Raw genomic sequence first — 14,867 nt, 5'->3', positions numbered from 1 at the left:
TCCTGTTTTTCTTACTGTGTGTTCGGAGTGGTTTTTAAAAAAAGGGCTTTATTGAATATTAAACACACAGCGTAATTTGCTAAACAATATAGAAATATAACAATACTGTAGGAGCCGCATTTGAGTTTATTTTATTTTATTATTTTTTTTGGTTTCATAATTTACTTATAGTTGTCTTTTCTGTTGCATTTAAGTAGTATATCTTCCACAGCCAGGAGAGGGCGCTATCATATAAATTGGAGCGTTCAGAGCGTGACGGGGAGAAGGCGTGCCAGCAGATACAGTCTTTGACCTCGGCCTGGATCTGTGTTGCAGGAGCTTTTGCTTATAGGAGAAAGCTAAACTCCAAGCTCTACAAAGGAATATTTAAAGTCATTTAAATTAGTTCACATTTTTTGTTTTGTACTTTGTTTATGTGCAATAAATATCAACAAACATTCCATGACAACACTTGGATTTTCTTGGATTCAGGCTGTGAGTCTGACCCTGTACGCGCATTCTCCAGGTGGTTGAAAACAATAACAGGGGGTTACAGGGAAAACCCAACTTTGTTTTTTGCCATTACATTCTGTCAAAGACTATTGCTGTGAATTTGTCAAAGACGGATTTATGTTGGAACTACACGATATGAAGACGAAAGAAACACTTTGATGGAGGTATGTGCTTTCAACTTTCATTAATCGAGGCCAAATATATAAGAAGAGTGAAATCACAGCCTAATTGAAACAAATGATATGCAAAGATATGTTGATTTTTGGAAGGAATACAAACTATTTCTACATTTTTGAGGACTTTTGCATTGATTGAAGCAAGATAAATATTTTTTTTGATTTTTGGAAGTTAATTTTTTGATTTGTATTTTTTGAGAGCCATGGCTGATTCTAATGAAGAAGAAACAACTCCTGTTAAAGACATGAGAGAAACTGTCGCGCAATTGCGGTCATCTAGAGGAGGAAAAATGTCACATGTAACACGGAGAATGAACATTGTGAATGATTTAATGATTGAGCCAGAGTTTCTTGATGAAGTTAAACAAAACATGATCAAGTTTAATGAATTTCTTGAAGAGTTCAAAGTCGTGCACGCTTCCTATAGTGAAATGTTGGATGAGGAGGCAAAACAAGAAGACCACGAATCATGGTATCAGCCTAGATATGTACAGATAATGGCTTTTATGGCTAACGTTGAAAAATGGATGTCAGCCATAGAAAACCCAGGTTCCCAAGCTTTAGTTGAAGACTCCTCTTCTGTCACCCAAGTAGAGGATTCTGATATTGATGCCCAATCATTTAGATCACATACATCGTCAGTATCATTGCGCATTAGTGCAGAGGCAGAGAGAGTAGCTTTAATAGCTAAAGCTGCAAAGCTGCAAGAAAGGCATGCAATTGAGGAGCAGGAGCATATTCTGAGAAAAAAGAGAGAATCTTTAGAGTTGCATTCTGAAATTGAAGCCACTACTGCAAAAATTAATTATCTGAAAGAAGCTGAAATAGAAATGTATAAACCTGCCCAGTCTGATATCACAGTTCAGATACCTTTGTTAGGTGCAGAAGCAGATGAAGTGAAGACAAAATCAATGGATGAAAAGTTTGATAGCTCACTTTATCTCCATGACAGGACTTCTCCAGTAGTTAGAACCAGGCCAGGTGTTCAGGTTCAACCTCCTCTACTTAATTTAGGCCCAGATAGGTATCACAGCAGACCTGTTTTTCAGCCCAGGGCTAGCAGTGATATCCGGCCACAACTACAGCAGACCTCAGCTCACAGTATTCCTCCTGTTATCTCCCAATCACTTGCAAGTTCAGTCCCAGCCATTCAGTCCACTGTATCTCAATGGCAAATTCCTACACCCAGATCAGCACAGGAAAGCCATATGATCAAAATTATGGAAAAGCAGAGTGAATTAACAAAAATTCTTATGAAACAGCAACTTCTGTCTACACTACCTCAAGGTAGCATTCCACTCTTTGATGGACAAGTTCTTGAGTACAAGTCATTCATTCACTCCTTTGAAAATATGGTTGAAAGCAAAACTGATAACAATAAAGATAGATTGCAGTTTCTTATTCAATATACAAGAGGCCCAGCACAAAGGCTGGTCAAGAGCTGCGAGTACTTGTCACAAGATAGAGGCTACCAGAGAGCAAAGGAGTTGCTGAAGGAAAACTTTGGAAACGAATACAAGATCTCTTGTGCTTACTTGGAAAAGGCCCTATCCTGGTCCCAAATAAAATCTGAGGATTGTAAATCACTACAGGATTATGCCATGTTCCTTAGGAGCTGCTGCAATGCTATGGAAGAAATGGAATATATGGAGGAGCTAGATACCATATCCAATATGAGAAGCATTGTGCTCAAGCTACCGTACAAGCTTCGGGAGAGATGGCGTAACAAGGCTTATGAGCTGCAAGAACAACGTAGTCGTAGGGTAAGGATTTTAGATTTAGTCTGCTTTATTGAAAAACAAGCTCGCATAGCAGCTGATCCAGTATTTGGTGATCTTCAAGATCAGTCGGCTAGCAGAGGAAAGGCTAGATCCCCAGTCAAATCACAGGTCTCGAAGTCATCTGGCAGTAGTTTTGCCACTAGTATAACTATTGCCCAAAAGCAGATGAAGTTTGATCTTTCTTGCCCCTTCTGTAGCGCAAGACACACATTGGACATGTGTAAAGACTTTTTAAAGATAACACATAGAGACAAGCTCAGTTTTTTAAAGACCAAAGGCATTTGCTTTGGATGTCTCTCCACAGGCCACATTAGCAGAGACTGCAAAAGGCGTCTCAGCTGTAAAGTATGTAAGCAGGCTCACCCTAGTGTCCTACATATTGAGGCCAAAGATAGTATCGTCGAAAAAGCAGAAAGACCCTCTAATGCTACAGGCGGTGCATCGGCAGGGTTATGTGGTCATATAGGGGCCGGAGATCAAGAGAGTGTGCTGTCCATTGTCCCAGTTCAGGTTAAGGCAGCAAAGGGCAGCCAAATCTTACAGGTGTATGCTCTCCTGGACCCTGGATCCTCTGCCACCTTCTGTTCCGAGGATCTTATGTTTCGGCTCAATCTGAAAGGTAGAAAAGCACACATTCTTCTACGCACAATGAATCAAGAAAAAACTGTTCCAACCCATGTTGTATCTGAAGTAGAAGTTTCAGCACTAGACAGCAATAACTTCTTACCTCTTCCTGATCTCTTCACTCAAAAAGAAATGCCAGTTACCACAAACAGCATTCCCAAGCAGAAAGACTTAGCACAATGGAAGTATCTAAGTCGAGTCAAACTTCCCAGCATTAATTCAAAGGTGGAGCTGTTGATTGGCACGAATGCTCCAAAGTGCTTAGAACCATGGGAGGTTGTTAATAGTCAAAATGGGGGCCCCTACGCAGTTAGAACCTTATTGGGGTGGGTTGTAAACGGGCCACTGAGAAGTGCTGATGGCAGTGCAGAGAGTGTGACTGTGAATAGGATATCAGTTGCAAGTCTAGAACAACTTCTGATCTCACAGTATAATCAGGATTTTAGTGAGGTAGTATCGGAGGAGAAGACTGAAATGTCAGTTGAGGACAGAAGGTTTTTAGAGATAGCCAATGAGGCGGTCTTACAAGATGGACATTACTATCTGAAGTTGCCCTTTAGGAAAACTGATATCAGCATGCCTAACAATCGCCAAGTTGCTGAACAGCGCCTCCAAACTCTGAAAAGGAAAATGAAAAAAGATGAACAATACAAACAAGAATATATTGCCTTTATCAATGACATCTTTGAAAATCATTATGCAGAGGAGGTCCCAGAGGAAGAACTCACACAGGCACCTGGGAAGGTATGGTACATACCACACCATGGAGTGTACCACCCCAAAAAGAAGAAACTTAGAGTGGTGTTTGATTGTGCAGCTACTTACAAAGGTGTATCCCTCAACACAGAGCTACTACAGGGTCCTGATCTGACCAATTCTCTTGTCGGAGTCATTTGGAGATTCCGCAAAGAACCTATAGGAATTATGGCTGACATTAAGTCAATGTTCCATCAGGTGGGAGTAGAGAAATCAGGTGTGGACTACTTGCGCTTCCTGTGGTGGCCACAGGGTGACACCAGTCAAACCCCAAAGGAATACCATATGCTTGTGCACATATTCGGCGCAGTGTCCTCCCCAAGTTGTGCAAGTTTTGCATTACAAAAAACTGCTGATGACAATGAAAGCTGTTTTCCCCTGCACGTAGCTGAAACAATCAGGCACAACTTTTATGTGGATGATTGTGCTAAATCCATGGCTGAAGAGTCTGAAGCCATCCAGCTAGTAAAAGACCTCACCACACTATGCTACAAAGGTGGATTCCAGCTCACTCAATGGGTCAGCAATAATCGGGCAGTTCTAGCATCCATTCCAAAAGAAAAATGGGCAAAAGAAATCAAGACACTAGATCTTGACAAAGACAGCCTGCCAATCGAAAGAGCCCTAGGACTGCAGTGGTGCGTGGACTCTGACCATTTCCAGTTTAACATCAATTTAAGCCAGAGGCCACATACCCGCAGAGGCATACTTTCTGTTGTAAGTTCCATTTTTGATCCCCTCGGATTTCTTGCTCCTCTCATTCTCCCAGCCAAGCAGTTGCTACAAGAGCTCTGCAAGAGAGGCTTTGGATGGGACGAACCTTTGCCCCAAGCTGTAGTAGACAGGTGGGAAGAATGGACAAACAATTTAGAAAGAATAAAAGGCTTCAGTGTTGCACGTTGTTTGAAACCAAAAGGCTATGGGACAACAAAGTGTGCAGAACTACACCACTTTGCTGACGCCAGTGAGAATGGCTATGGCTCAGCAAGCTACATAAGACAAGCTAATGAACAGGACATTATACATGTCACCTTTCTCATGGGAAAGTCCAGAGTCCTTCCTTTAAAGAGCATCACAGTACCACGTCTGGAGTTGGCCGCTGCAGCATTGTTGGTAAAGGTGGACAAAATGCTAAGGAGAGAACTACATCTACCCTTAAAGCCTTCCGTTTTCTGGACTGACAGCCAAACCGTACTTAAGTACATTAGAAGTGACACTGCAAGATTTAAAACGTATGTAGCAAACAGGGTCTCGCTGATTCGGGATAACTCGGAGCTGTCCCAATGGAGATACGTAAGAAGTAAAGACAATCCAGCTGATGATTCCTCGAGAGGATTGAGTGCAGGCAAATTCATGGAGCAAAGGAGGTGGATGCATGGCCCAGAGTTCCTATGGAAACCTGAGGAAGGTTGGTTAGAGGTGAAGGCATTGGGCTCAGTGTTACAGGATGATCCAGAGGTTAGGAGAAACACTACTGTGTTTACAACAGTGGTGAACACTGAATCACCCACAGACCAGCTTATTTCATACTTTTCAAATTGGATTAGGCTACTTAAAGCAGTGGCATGGTACATCAAACTAAAAAAGGCCTTGAGACTGAGAATCAAAAAACAAAAGGGCTCTCCATCATATCGAGTCGTTACCCGCTCCCACAGCCAAAGGGCGAGCCCAAAATTGGAGGTTTCTAGGACCAAACCTGGTGGACAACTCCTCACAGTGGAAGATCTCTTAGAGGCAGAAAGGTCAGTAATCTTTTATGTTCAGAGGCAAGCATTCCCAGCTGAAATTTCAACACTGCAAATGACCCCACCTAAAGTGAAAAGGAGCAGCAGGATCTGTAGGCTTGATCCTGTGCTAGATGAAGGCATCTTAAGAATAGGTGGCCGGATGCATAAATCTGCCATGCCTGATGAAACCAAACACCCCTGTATCTTGCCCAAAGATTCACACATTTCAATTCTTCTTTTAAGACACATTCATGAACGCTGTGGTCACAGTGGCAGGAACCACATGCTCTCAGAGCTCCGTAAAAAATATTGGATTAATAAGGCCAACTCTTTAGCAAGAAAGGTGCTCTCAAGATGTGTCATGTGTCGACGTTTGAAGGGCAAAGCCGGTGAGCAGAAAATGGCAGATTTGCCGGTAGAAAGAATCCTACCTGACCTCCCTCCCTTTACCAATGTCGGATTGGACTACTTTGGCCCGATTGAAGTGAAGCGAGGAAGAAGCACCATTAAAAGGTATGGAGTTCTGTTTACATGTATGTCCAGCAGAGCTGTTCATTTGGAAGTAGCTTTCTCCTTAGACACTGACTCATGCATTCACGCTTTGAGGAGATTTGTTTGCAGAAGGGGGCAGGTTAAGCACATCAGATCTGACAACGGAACAAACCTGGTGGGTGCTCAGGTGGAGCTCAAAAAAGCTCTGATGATGCTGGACAAGTCAAAGATCCAGGATGCCCTGCTTCCTGATGGAATCGAATGGAGTTTCAACCCACCAGCAGCATCGCACCATGGCGGAGTCTGGGAAAGGCTTATTAGATCTGTTCGTTACGTGCTGAACTCCACACTCCATCAACAGTCAATCGATGATGAGGGTCTTCAAACTCTGTTTTGTGAGGTAGAGGCTATTCTAAACAACCGTCCTCTCTCCACAGTGTCCTCAGACCCATACGACCTGGAACCGCTGACCCCAAACCACATCCTCCTCCTAAAAACCCAGCCCATTATGCCTCCTGGAATCTTCCTGAATTCAGACCTTTATGCTAGACGCCGCTGGAAACAGGTTCAGTACATGGCAGATCTTTTCTGGCATAGATGGACCAAAGAATACCTTCTTCTACTCCAGGAAAGGCAAAAATGGACTGTAGTGAAGAAGAATCTGAATGTTGGAGATCTGGTTCTAGTGGTTGACCCCACTGCTCCTAGAGGATCATGGCCATTAGGAAGAGTTCTAGAGACCAAGCCTGATCGAAAGGGGCTAGTCCGATCCGTGAAGCTCCAGACACAGACTTCAATACTTGATAGGCCCATTACCAAGCTGTGCCGAATTCTGGAGACTGAAGAATGTCCGGCGCCTCCTAAAGATCACCAATAAGGGATGTAATGTATACATATATACTTATTTTTCTAAAACATTTAAGAGATTATTGATTTCTGGCTCCTTTTTTTTTTTTAATTTATTTTAAATAATTGATTCTATAGAGAACAATTAGGGGCCGGTGTGTAGGAGCCGCATTTGAGTTTATTTTATTTTATTATTTTTTTTGGTTTCATAATTTACTTATAGTTGTCTTTTCTGTTGCATTTAAGTAGTATATCTTCCACAGCCAGGAGAGGGCGCTATCATATAAATTGGAGCGTTCAGAGCGTGACGGGGAGAAGGCGTGCCAGCAGATACAGTCTTTGACCTCGGCCTGGATCTGTGTTGCAGGAGCTTTTGCTTATAGGAGAAAGCTAAACTCCAAGCTCTACAAAGGAATATTTAAAGTCATTTAAATTAGTTCACATTTTTTGTTTTGTACTTTGTTTATGTGCAATAAATATCAACAAACATTCCATGACAACACTTGGATTTTCTTGGATTCAGGCTGTGAGTCTGACCCTGTACGCGCATTCTCCAGGTGGTTGAAAACAATAACAGGGGGTTACAGGGAAAACCCAACTTTGTTTTTTGCCATTACAAATACATTTGAATACAACATACTATATATGTGCATAAGTAGTTTCAGCTTTACTTTTTTATTAGCTTTAACTCTTTAGTAAATAGAATTGTACATGCAAGTGTTTTAGATATGAATTAATACTTTTTAGACAAAGAATTCAGTCATAAAGGCCGCAAAACATGGTTTGGAATGACTCTTTTAGAATTTAGTGTTTAGTTTTTATTTATATACAAATTACTTACACAGAATCACAAGATTCACCATAATGTACCATATGTATAAAACATCTTTGCTGGTTTTATCAAAATTGTGTCTAGATTTCTGTAGGATTATTATTATTATTTATTTTTGAATCAATGCATCTTTTTTCTTTGTTATAGCCTTATTGACTGATCGATTGAGCTTTTTGCCTACAGTTTAAAAAGGCAGACAGGTTCATATGTGTGAATGTGATGTTAGTGCATTCAGTTACAGAAGTTCTGAGTAATCTTTGTAGTTTACTTTCAGTAAAAGCTCATTGGACTGGGACCAGTTGCACCAGCTACTGTATGTGTATGTTACAAGTTTGGTGTAAAGTGAAATTAGGTTATGACTTTGACACATTATTATATTAACTGGAGTAAAAATGTAAGTTATGACTTGCGCACCACTAAATATTATTTGTTGCACCATTAAACTAGACTGAAACGTGTTACGACTTGCGCACTACTAAATATTTTTTTCTTTTTTTCATTGCACATTAAACTGGAATAAAATGGAAGTTAAACTGGAATGAAATGCAATTTTCGACTTGAGCACCACTAAATATTTTTTGTTGCACCGTTAAACTGGACTGCAACGCAAGTCACGATTTGCGCATTACAAAATATTTTTTGTTTCACCGTTAAACTGGGCTACATCGTAAGTCACGATTTGCGCATTACTAAATATTTTTTGTTTCACCGTTAAACTGGACTGAGACGTAAGTCACGATTTGCGCATAACTAAATATTTTTTGTTTCACCGTTAAACTGGACTGCAACGTAAGTCACGATTTGCGCATTACTAGATATTTTTTTTGCACCGTTAAACTGGGCTACATCGTAAGTCACGATTTGCACATTACTAGATATTTTTTGTTTCACCATTAAACTGGACTGCAATGTAAGTCACGATTTGCGCATTACTAAATATTTTTTGTTTCACCGTTAAACTGGACTGCAAAGTCAGTCACGATTTGCGCATTACTAAATATTTTTTGTTTCAGCGTTAAACTGGACTGAGACGTAAGTCACGATTTGCGCATAACTAAATATTTTTTGTTTCACCGTTAAACTGGACTGCAACGTAAGTCACGATTTGTGCATTACTAGATATTTTTTTTGCACCGTTAAACTGGGCTACATCGTAAGTCACGATTTGCACATTACTAGATATTTTTTGTTTCACCATTAAACTGGGCTACATCGTAAGTCACGTTTTGCGCATTACTAAATATTTTTAGTTTCACCGTTAAACTGGACTGCAACGTAAGTCACGATTTGTGCATTACTAGATTTTTTTTTGCACCGTTAAACTGGGCTACATCGTAAGTCACGTTTTGCGCATTACTAAATATTTTTAGTTTCACCGTTAAACTGGACTGCAACATAAGTCACGATTCGCGCATTACTAAATATTTTTAGTTTCACCGTTAAACTGGACTGCAACGTAAGTCACGATTTGCGCATTACTAGATATTTTTAGTTTCACCGTTAAACTGGACTGCAACGTAAGTCACGATTTGCACATTACTAAATATTTTTTGTTGCACTATTAAACTGGACTGAAACGTTTGTCACGATTTGCGCATTACTAAAAATTTTTGTTGCAGCATTAAACTTGAATGAAACGTTAGTTTTGACTTGCGCACTACTACTATATTTCATTGCACCATTAAACATGAAAAAAGTAAGTTATTACTTTTGTTCTAGTTAATATCTTTTTTTGCACCATCAGACTGGAATAAAATGGAAGTTACAACTTGCGCACTACTAAATATTTTCTTTTGTGCACCATTAAACAGGAATTAAATGTAAGTTACGACTTGCACACTAGTAAATATCTTTGTTAACTTCATTCAACGTGAATGAAACAGAAGTTACGACTTTTGCACTACTAAATATTTTTCAATGCATCATTAAATGTGAATGAAACATAAGTTATGACTTGCACATAAGTAAATATCAAATTTTTTGCACCATCAAACTGGAATAAAATGTAAGTTACGCCGTTTGCACTACTAAATATTTTTCTATTAAGCAAGAATGAAACATATGGTTACGACTTGGGCACTAGTAAATATATTTTATTTTGCACCATTAAAGTGGATTGAAAAATGGAGGTCACGAGTTGCGCACTACTTAATATTTTTTGGTTGCACTATTAAACTTGAATGAAACATGAATTACGATTTACGGTGCACTAGTAAATGTTTACGGGATTAACAGTTGGATTAAAACAGCAGACTGATTGAATGCATCATATTGTACCTGATATATGCTTCAGTTCTTTACACATATTCATTGATGCTGACGTTTACAGTCATTTACATTTTAAGAGAGAACATTGTGGATAAATTAAATGTTAGTGGCTCCTCAAAAGAAACCAGAAGAAATTCATGGCATTTCAACACAAATTTGAAAACTGACATTTGATAGATAAACATCAAATCGTGTGATGACTAAGCATTACTTTACTGAAAGCTTGCGACCTTATAACTACCATAATTAAAAACCAAAAGTGCAACTGAATAGAGAACAGAGTAAGTTACACATTGGCTGGCATACTTTTTACATTCCAGTTTAAAAGATTTGTCTCAGAATAACATCAATCCCTATTCAGTCTGTCTCTAGGACTTCACAGAATCTCCTTTAGAGTGTGTTTTCTGTCCGTTAACAGTGTGTGTATCACGAGCGAGGGTTATAGACACATTAAACTCTCAACACAAACACACCATCTCTCATCATTCAGCCCCAAAATAGCTGCACACAAATCTGAAGCCACGGTTCAATAAGAAGGCGACGACTGAACCGGAAAAGTTTTACTGTTTTAAGACGACAAAGCTCCATTCAGCCCCGAGACTTGTGATATTTTATTGAGTAACCCGCAGAAGCCCGTTAGTGTGTCACACTCGTGGAGCAAAGCAAACACAGACGGCGTGTAGGATAATATTTGTGCATGTGTGTGAGTGTGTATCGCAGGTCAAGACAGAAATACAGCAGGTAATTCTTAAATCCATTATCATGTCTCTCAGCTGAAGCTCATGCGCTCAAATATCTGCTTTCACAGTAAAACACAGAAACCGGCAGTAAAAGAGCAGAAATTCCTCCGCCATGTTATTGTGGGCTGGTTCTTGAGCAGTAAATCATCATATTTTCATGATTTCTGGAGATCATGTGACACAAGACTGGAGGAATGATGCTGAAAATACAGCGGAGCATCACAGAAATACATTACACTTTAACACAGATTCACACAGAAAACAGATGTTTTAAACTGTTTCATTGTATTTTGAGCAAATAAACACAGACTTGATGAGCAGAGGAGACTTCTTTCAAAATAATTTAAAGATCCCAACGCTTCCAAATGTTTGATGAGTTCTGTATATTGAACTGAATGATTGTTTATCGTGTCACTCACAGCATCAAGCGTGAGATCATTTCCAGTCTCAGATCTTGTGGTTTTCTTCCTCGTGTCAGTTCTGTCAGCTTGGATAGACGTCTGATGCTTTTGGCAGATCTCTAGTGTTGGATTTGATTTGTTTACATCATCCAGCGTTCGATTATTACGTGAAATGTTGCGGTTTCATGGATCCGTGGAGAACTCAGAACGGAAGAACTGGCTCCTTTCAATTCATTGCATTGAAATCTGAATTGAATTGGCCACGTCCAGTTAAAATATGTCGTTTCACACACAGGTGATGCATTCTGGGAAATGAAGTGCTCTTCCACCCTGGTCTAAAGAGTTAATTCATTAAATGTGAGGAAATGCATTTTACTGGGGATATTTCAGACGTGTAAACTCAAGTTTCTCACAGGTCATCAGTGTTCATCGGTGTCTGTTGCTCATTGACCTTCTGACCCCTTACATGACCTTCATCCAGGACCAGGAGCAGCAGTGCTTGAGGTCAAAGGTCACCTCCCACGTTACACTGCTGTAGTGCTGATGATGTCACACAGAGTTGATCGCTCCATCAGACGTGTTTAAACTGGTTTCATTATAGTTGATGCAGGCCTTTACCTGAAATGCAATACAAATACATTGTTCTTCGTCCCTGGTGGACAAACCTTAATTTATTATATATGAAGAAAAAATAATTTCTGTAGGTAGCAAATGAGAGATTTGGCTTTTTAAACATTTTCACAAAAGTTTAGTCTGTGACAAATCTAGTGTTATTTTAGTATCATTGATGCCCTGTTATAGTTTTTGTTATTATTGTGAACTTTGATATTTTTTGATATTTGAGTTTTCCCTTTAAATGTAAACTTTTGTTAGTAGTTTTTATTATTATTATTATAAAAAAAAAAAGTTTGAGTTTAGTACTATTTTAATGCTTAAACTAATTGAAATGTTGCATTCACTAAAAATAATGAAAAAAAAAAACAGACAACAGACATTTAATTGATTAAAATAAAACTTTGATATTTTTTGATATTTGAGTTTTCCCTTTAAATTTAAACTTTTGTTTGTCGTTTTTATTATTATTTTTTTCAAAAAAAATTTATTATAGTTTTTTTTTTACTTTAATTTGAGTTTAGTACTATTTTAATGCTTAAACTAATTGAAATGTTGCATTCAACAGACAACAGACATTTAATTGATTAAAATTAATTTAGTAATTTGGATGTTTTGATGTTAAGATAATTTAGTAGTCGCTGGATATTGGTATAAGGAAATTATTATTATTATTATTTTTTTTATATTTATATATATTTTTTTATCTTATCTTATCTTATCTTATTTTATTTTACAGACCTGGTCAACTTAATATTCAGAGTCTGTCTTGACACACTGATTTTCCCTAGTTAAAAATAACAGTTATATGAATTTAAATTAATTTAATATTTAGCTTCCTTACATAGATTGAATTGCAATGTTGCACCCTACTACCTTTAATCATATTCAACAATTAAACTGGAATGAAAAAGACTTTCTTAATGCATCGGTGCAGACGAAGGCCGTGATATATGAGCTCCTGACATCACATGCATGTTATCGGTCAAACTGAGAGCATTAGCTGTTTCTCCATCACCGTTAGCACGTTCAGCTGATGTGTGTGCTGTAGTTTTAAAGTCAAACGTATGGAAACGGCATCAGACAGAGTATTATCTAACCCTGGGTGGCTTGTGCCTGCGCCCCGTCCAGAGATTCATGCACACACTGATTTTATGAGCGAACTCATGAAGGAAAGCTGAGGATTCGGGAGCGGTGGGATTAATGCTGGGGGTCGTGTGCCAGCGGCTGAAAGGAACATTGTGTTGTAGCCTCCGCTCGCTCGCTGCTGGAAACACACTCACATTAATGAGCTACAGAAGCACAATAAACACACAATCTCCCTGAATCATGATCACAACACTCCTGTGGTATTATAACTCTCATTTGTAACTACAGAAGCAGTATTACAGTTATCGTCTTGTGGGTGGGGTCAGAAAAATAATCTTGTTTTTTTATGTTTTAAGCATAGACTTGCTTCATTTGTATACATGCTTCAGAAAACAAGACTTTTAACATTTTAAATAATTTTCCTTCTCATTTAGGAATGTGTAGATGTTTTTATTGGCAAACAGCACACAGATGCTGAAAAATAAAATCATGTTTTGCAGCTTGTTTTATCTTCGGAAAATGTGTATTTGTGCGTTCAGTCTTAAAGTGACAGCAGCGGTGTCATTAAAAGTGCTCATTACTCAATCACTTTTGATTCTTTAAATCAGAAATGTAGTGTTTAGGTTCACAGGTTTGTTTGAGTGTTAAACTCACTTAGAAGGACAGATTTTTGGCTTTTTGATGCAGAACATAAGTGAGAGTCTGCAGAACGAAAGCAAGCGTGAACACCTTCCAGCGGTTTCATCTCAGGATTCGTGCTCTGCATCAGCGATGGCTTCCAGATGTTTCTCACACGACTCGTAACGATGTGTCTCTGAGATTTCACATGCTCACGTGATCTTCTGAGGGCAGAGGAGAAAGTGTTTGCTTTCTGGAGAGTTTGGTTGAAGTTCGATGGCAGGAACCACAAATGAAGGCGGACTGAAACAACATTGTGTTTGCACGTTTCCTGCGATTAGAGACGAGTGTGTGACGACTGCGGGGACAACACACACACACTCCTCGTTACACTGCCAAAACTGATATCATCTAGCAATAATAATATTTCATAACAGCATGCATTCTGAACAAATTGGCTGATTTAGCAAATTTTGAAAAATGTTTTAGTTACTGATAATAACACTGAATAAATCACCATTCAGAGTCTGTCTGTACAAACCTTCATTTCTGAGTTAAAAATTACAATTATGTTATCCAAATTTCAGTTGATTAGATTCAGCTTCTTTATATTCTGCTTCCTAAAAACTTGAATCAGATTCATGAAAAAAACTATAAAAAAGTTATACATTTGAATTATTTGTTAATAGATTTATCAAATCATATAATATAAGATAAAGGCAAATAATACCATGGCCTTACCACTTAAATTGCATGTAAAATACATATTCTAAAAAATACACTTATAATTTACAGTTAATATATACACATAATTTACATAAAACATTTTTCATTAATATATTAAAATTACTTTAACTTTAGTTTCAGATGAGAAGTATTATTTTAAATATAAAATTAAACTTAAAATCTGTAAAAGAGTGAAAAATCTTAATGTCAAATTTTTTTTTCTCTCCAAATTTCAGTTGATTAGATTCAGCTTCTTTACATTCTACATCCTACAACCTTGAATCTGATTAATGAAAAAAAAAAAAAAAATTTTTTATTTTTATTATATGTTAATAGATTTATCAAATCATATAATATAAGATAAAGGCAAATAATACCAAGGCCTTACCACTTAAATTGCATGTAAAATACATATTCTAAAAAATACAATTATAATTTACAGTTAATATATACACATAATTTACACGAAAATTTCATGTAACATTAATATATTAAAATTACTTTAACAAAAGTTTGAGATGAGAAGTATTATAATAAATATAAAATTAAACTTAAAATCGGCAAAAGAGTGAATTTTTTTTCTCTCTCACAAAATCTATGATATAGTAAAACCACAGATGTTATATTCTCGTTAGTGTTATAGAATTAATTTATAGGAAATGAATGTTGTCGTGCATCCAGAGTAAA

General features: G+C 37.9%; 1 protein-coding gene across 1 annotated transcript; it reads left to right on the top strand.

Moving 5' to 3' along the window:
- The first annotated feature begins 117 nt into the window (after positions 1 to 117).
- LOC128027405 (uncharacterized) lies at positions 118 to 7,386 on the top strand. Its single transcript, XM_052615011.1, has one exon. It carries the CDS (start codon positions 872 to 874, stop codon positions 6,923 to 6,925), a length of 6,054 nt encoding a protein of 2,017 aa, XP_052470971.1. The 5' UTR covers positions 118 to 871; the 3' UTR covers positions 6,926 to 7,386.
- Positions 7,387 to 14,867: the final 7,481 nt, after the last annotated feature.

The sequence above is a fragment of the Carassius gibelio genome, chromosome A14 (genome assembly GCF_023724105.1).
Source record: "Carassius gibelio isolate Cgi1373 ecotype wild population from Czech Republic chromosome A14, carGib1.2-hapl.c, whole genome shotgun sequence".
NCBI classification, from domain to species: domain Eukaryota; kingdom Metazoa; phylum Chordata; class Actinopteri; order Cypriniformes; family Cyprinidae; genus Carassius; species Carassius gibelio.
This window is presented reverse-complemented; position numbering and strand designations above follow the sequence as displayed.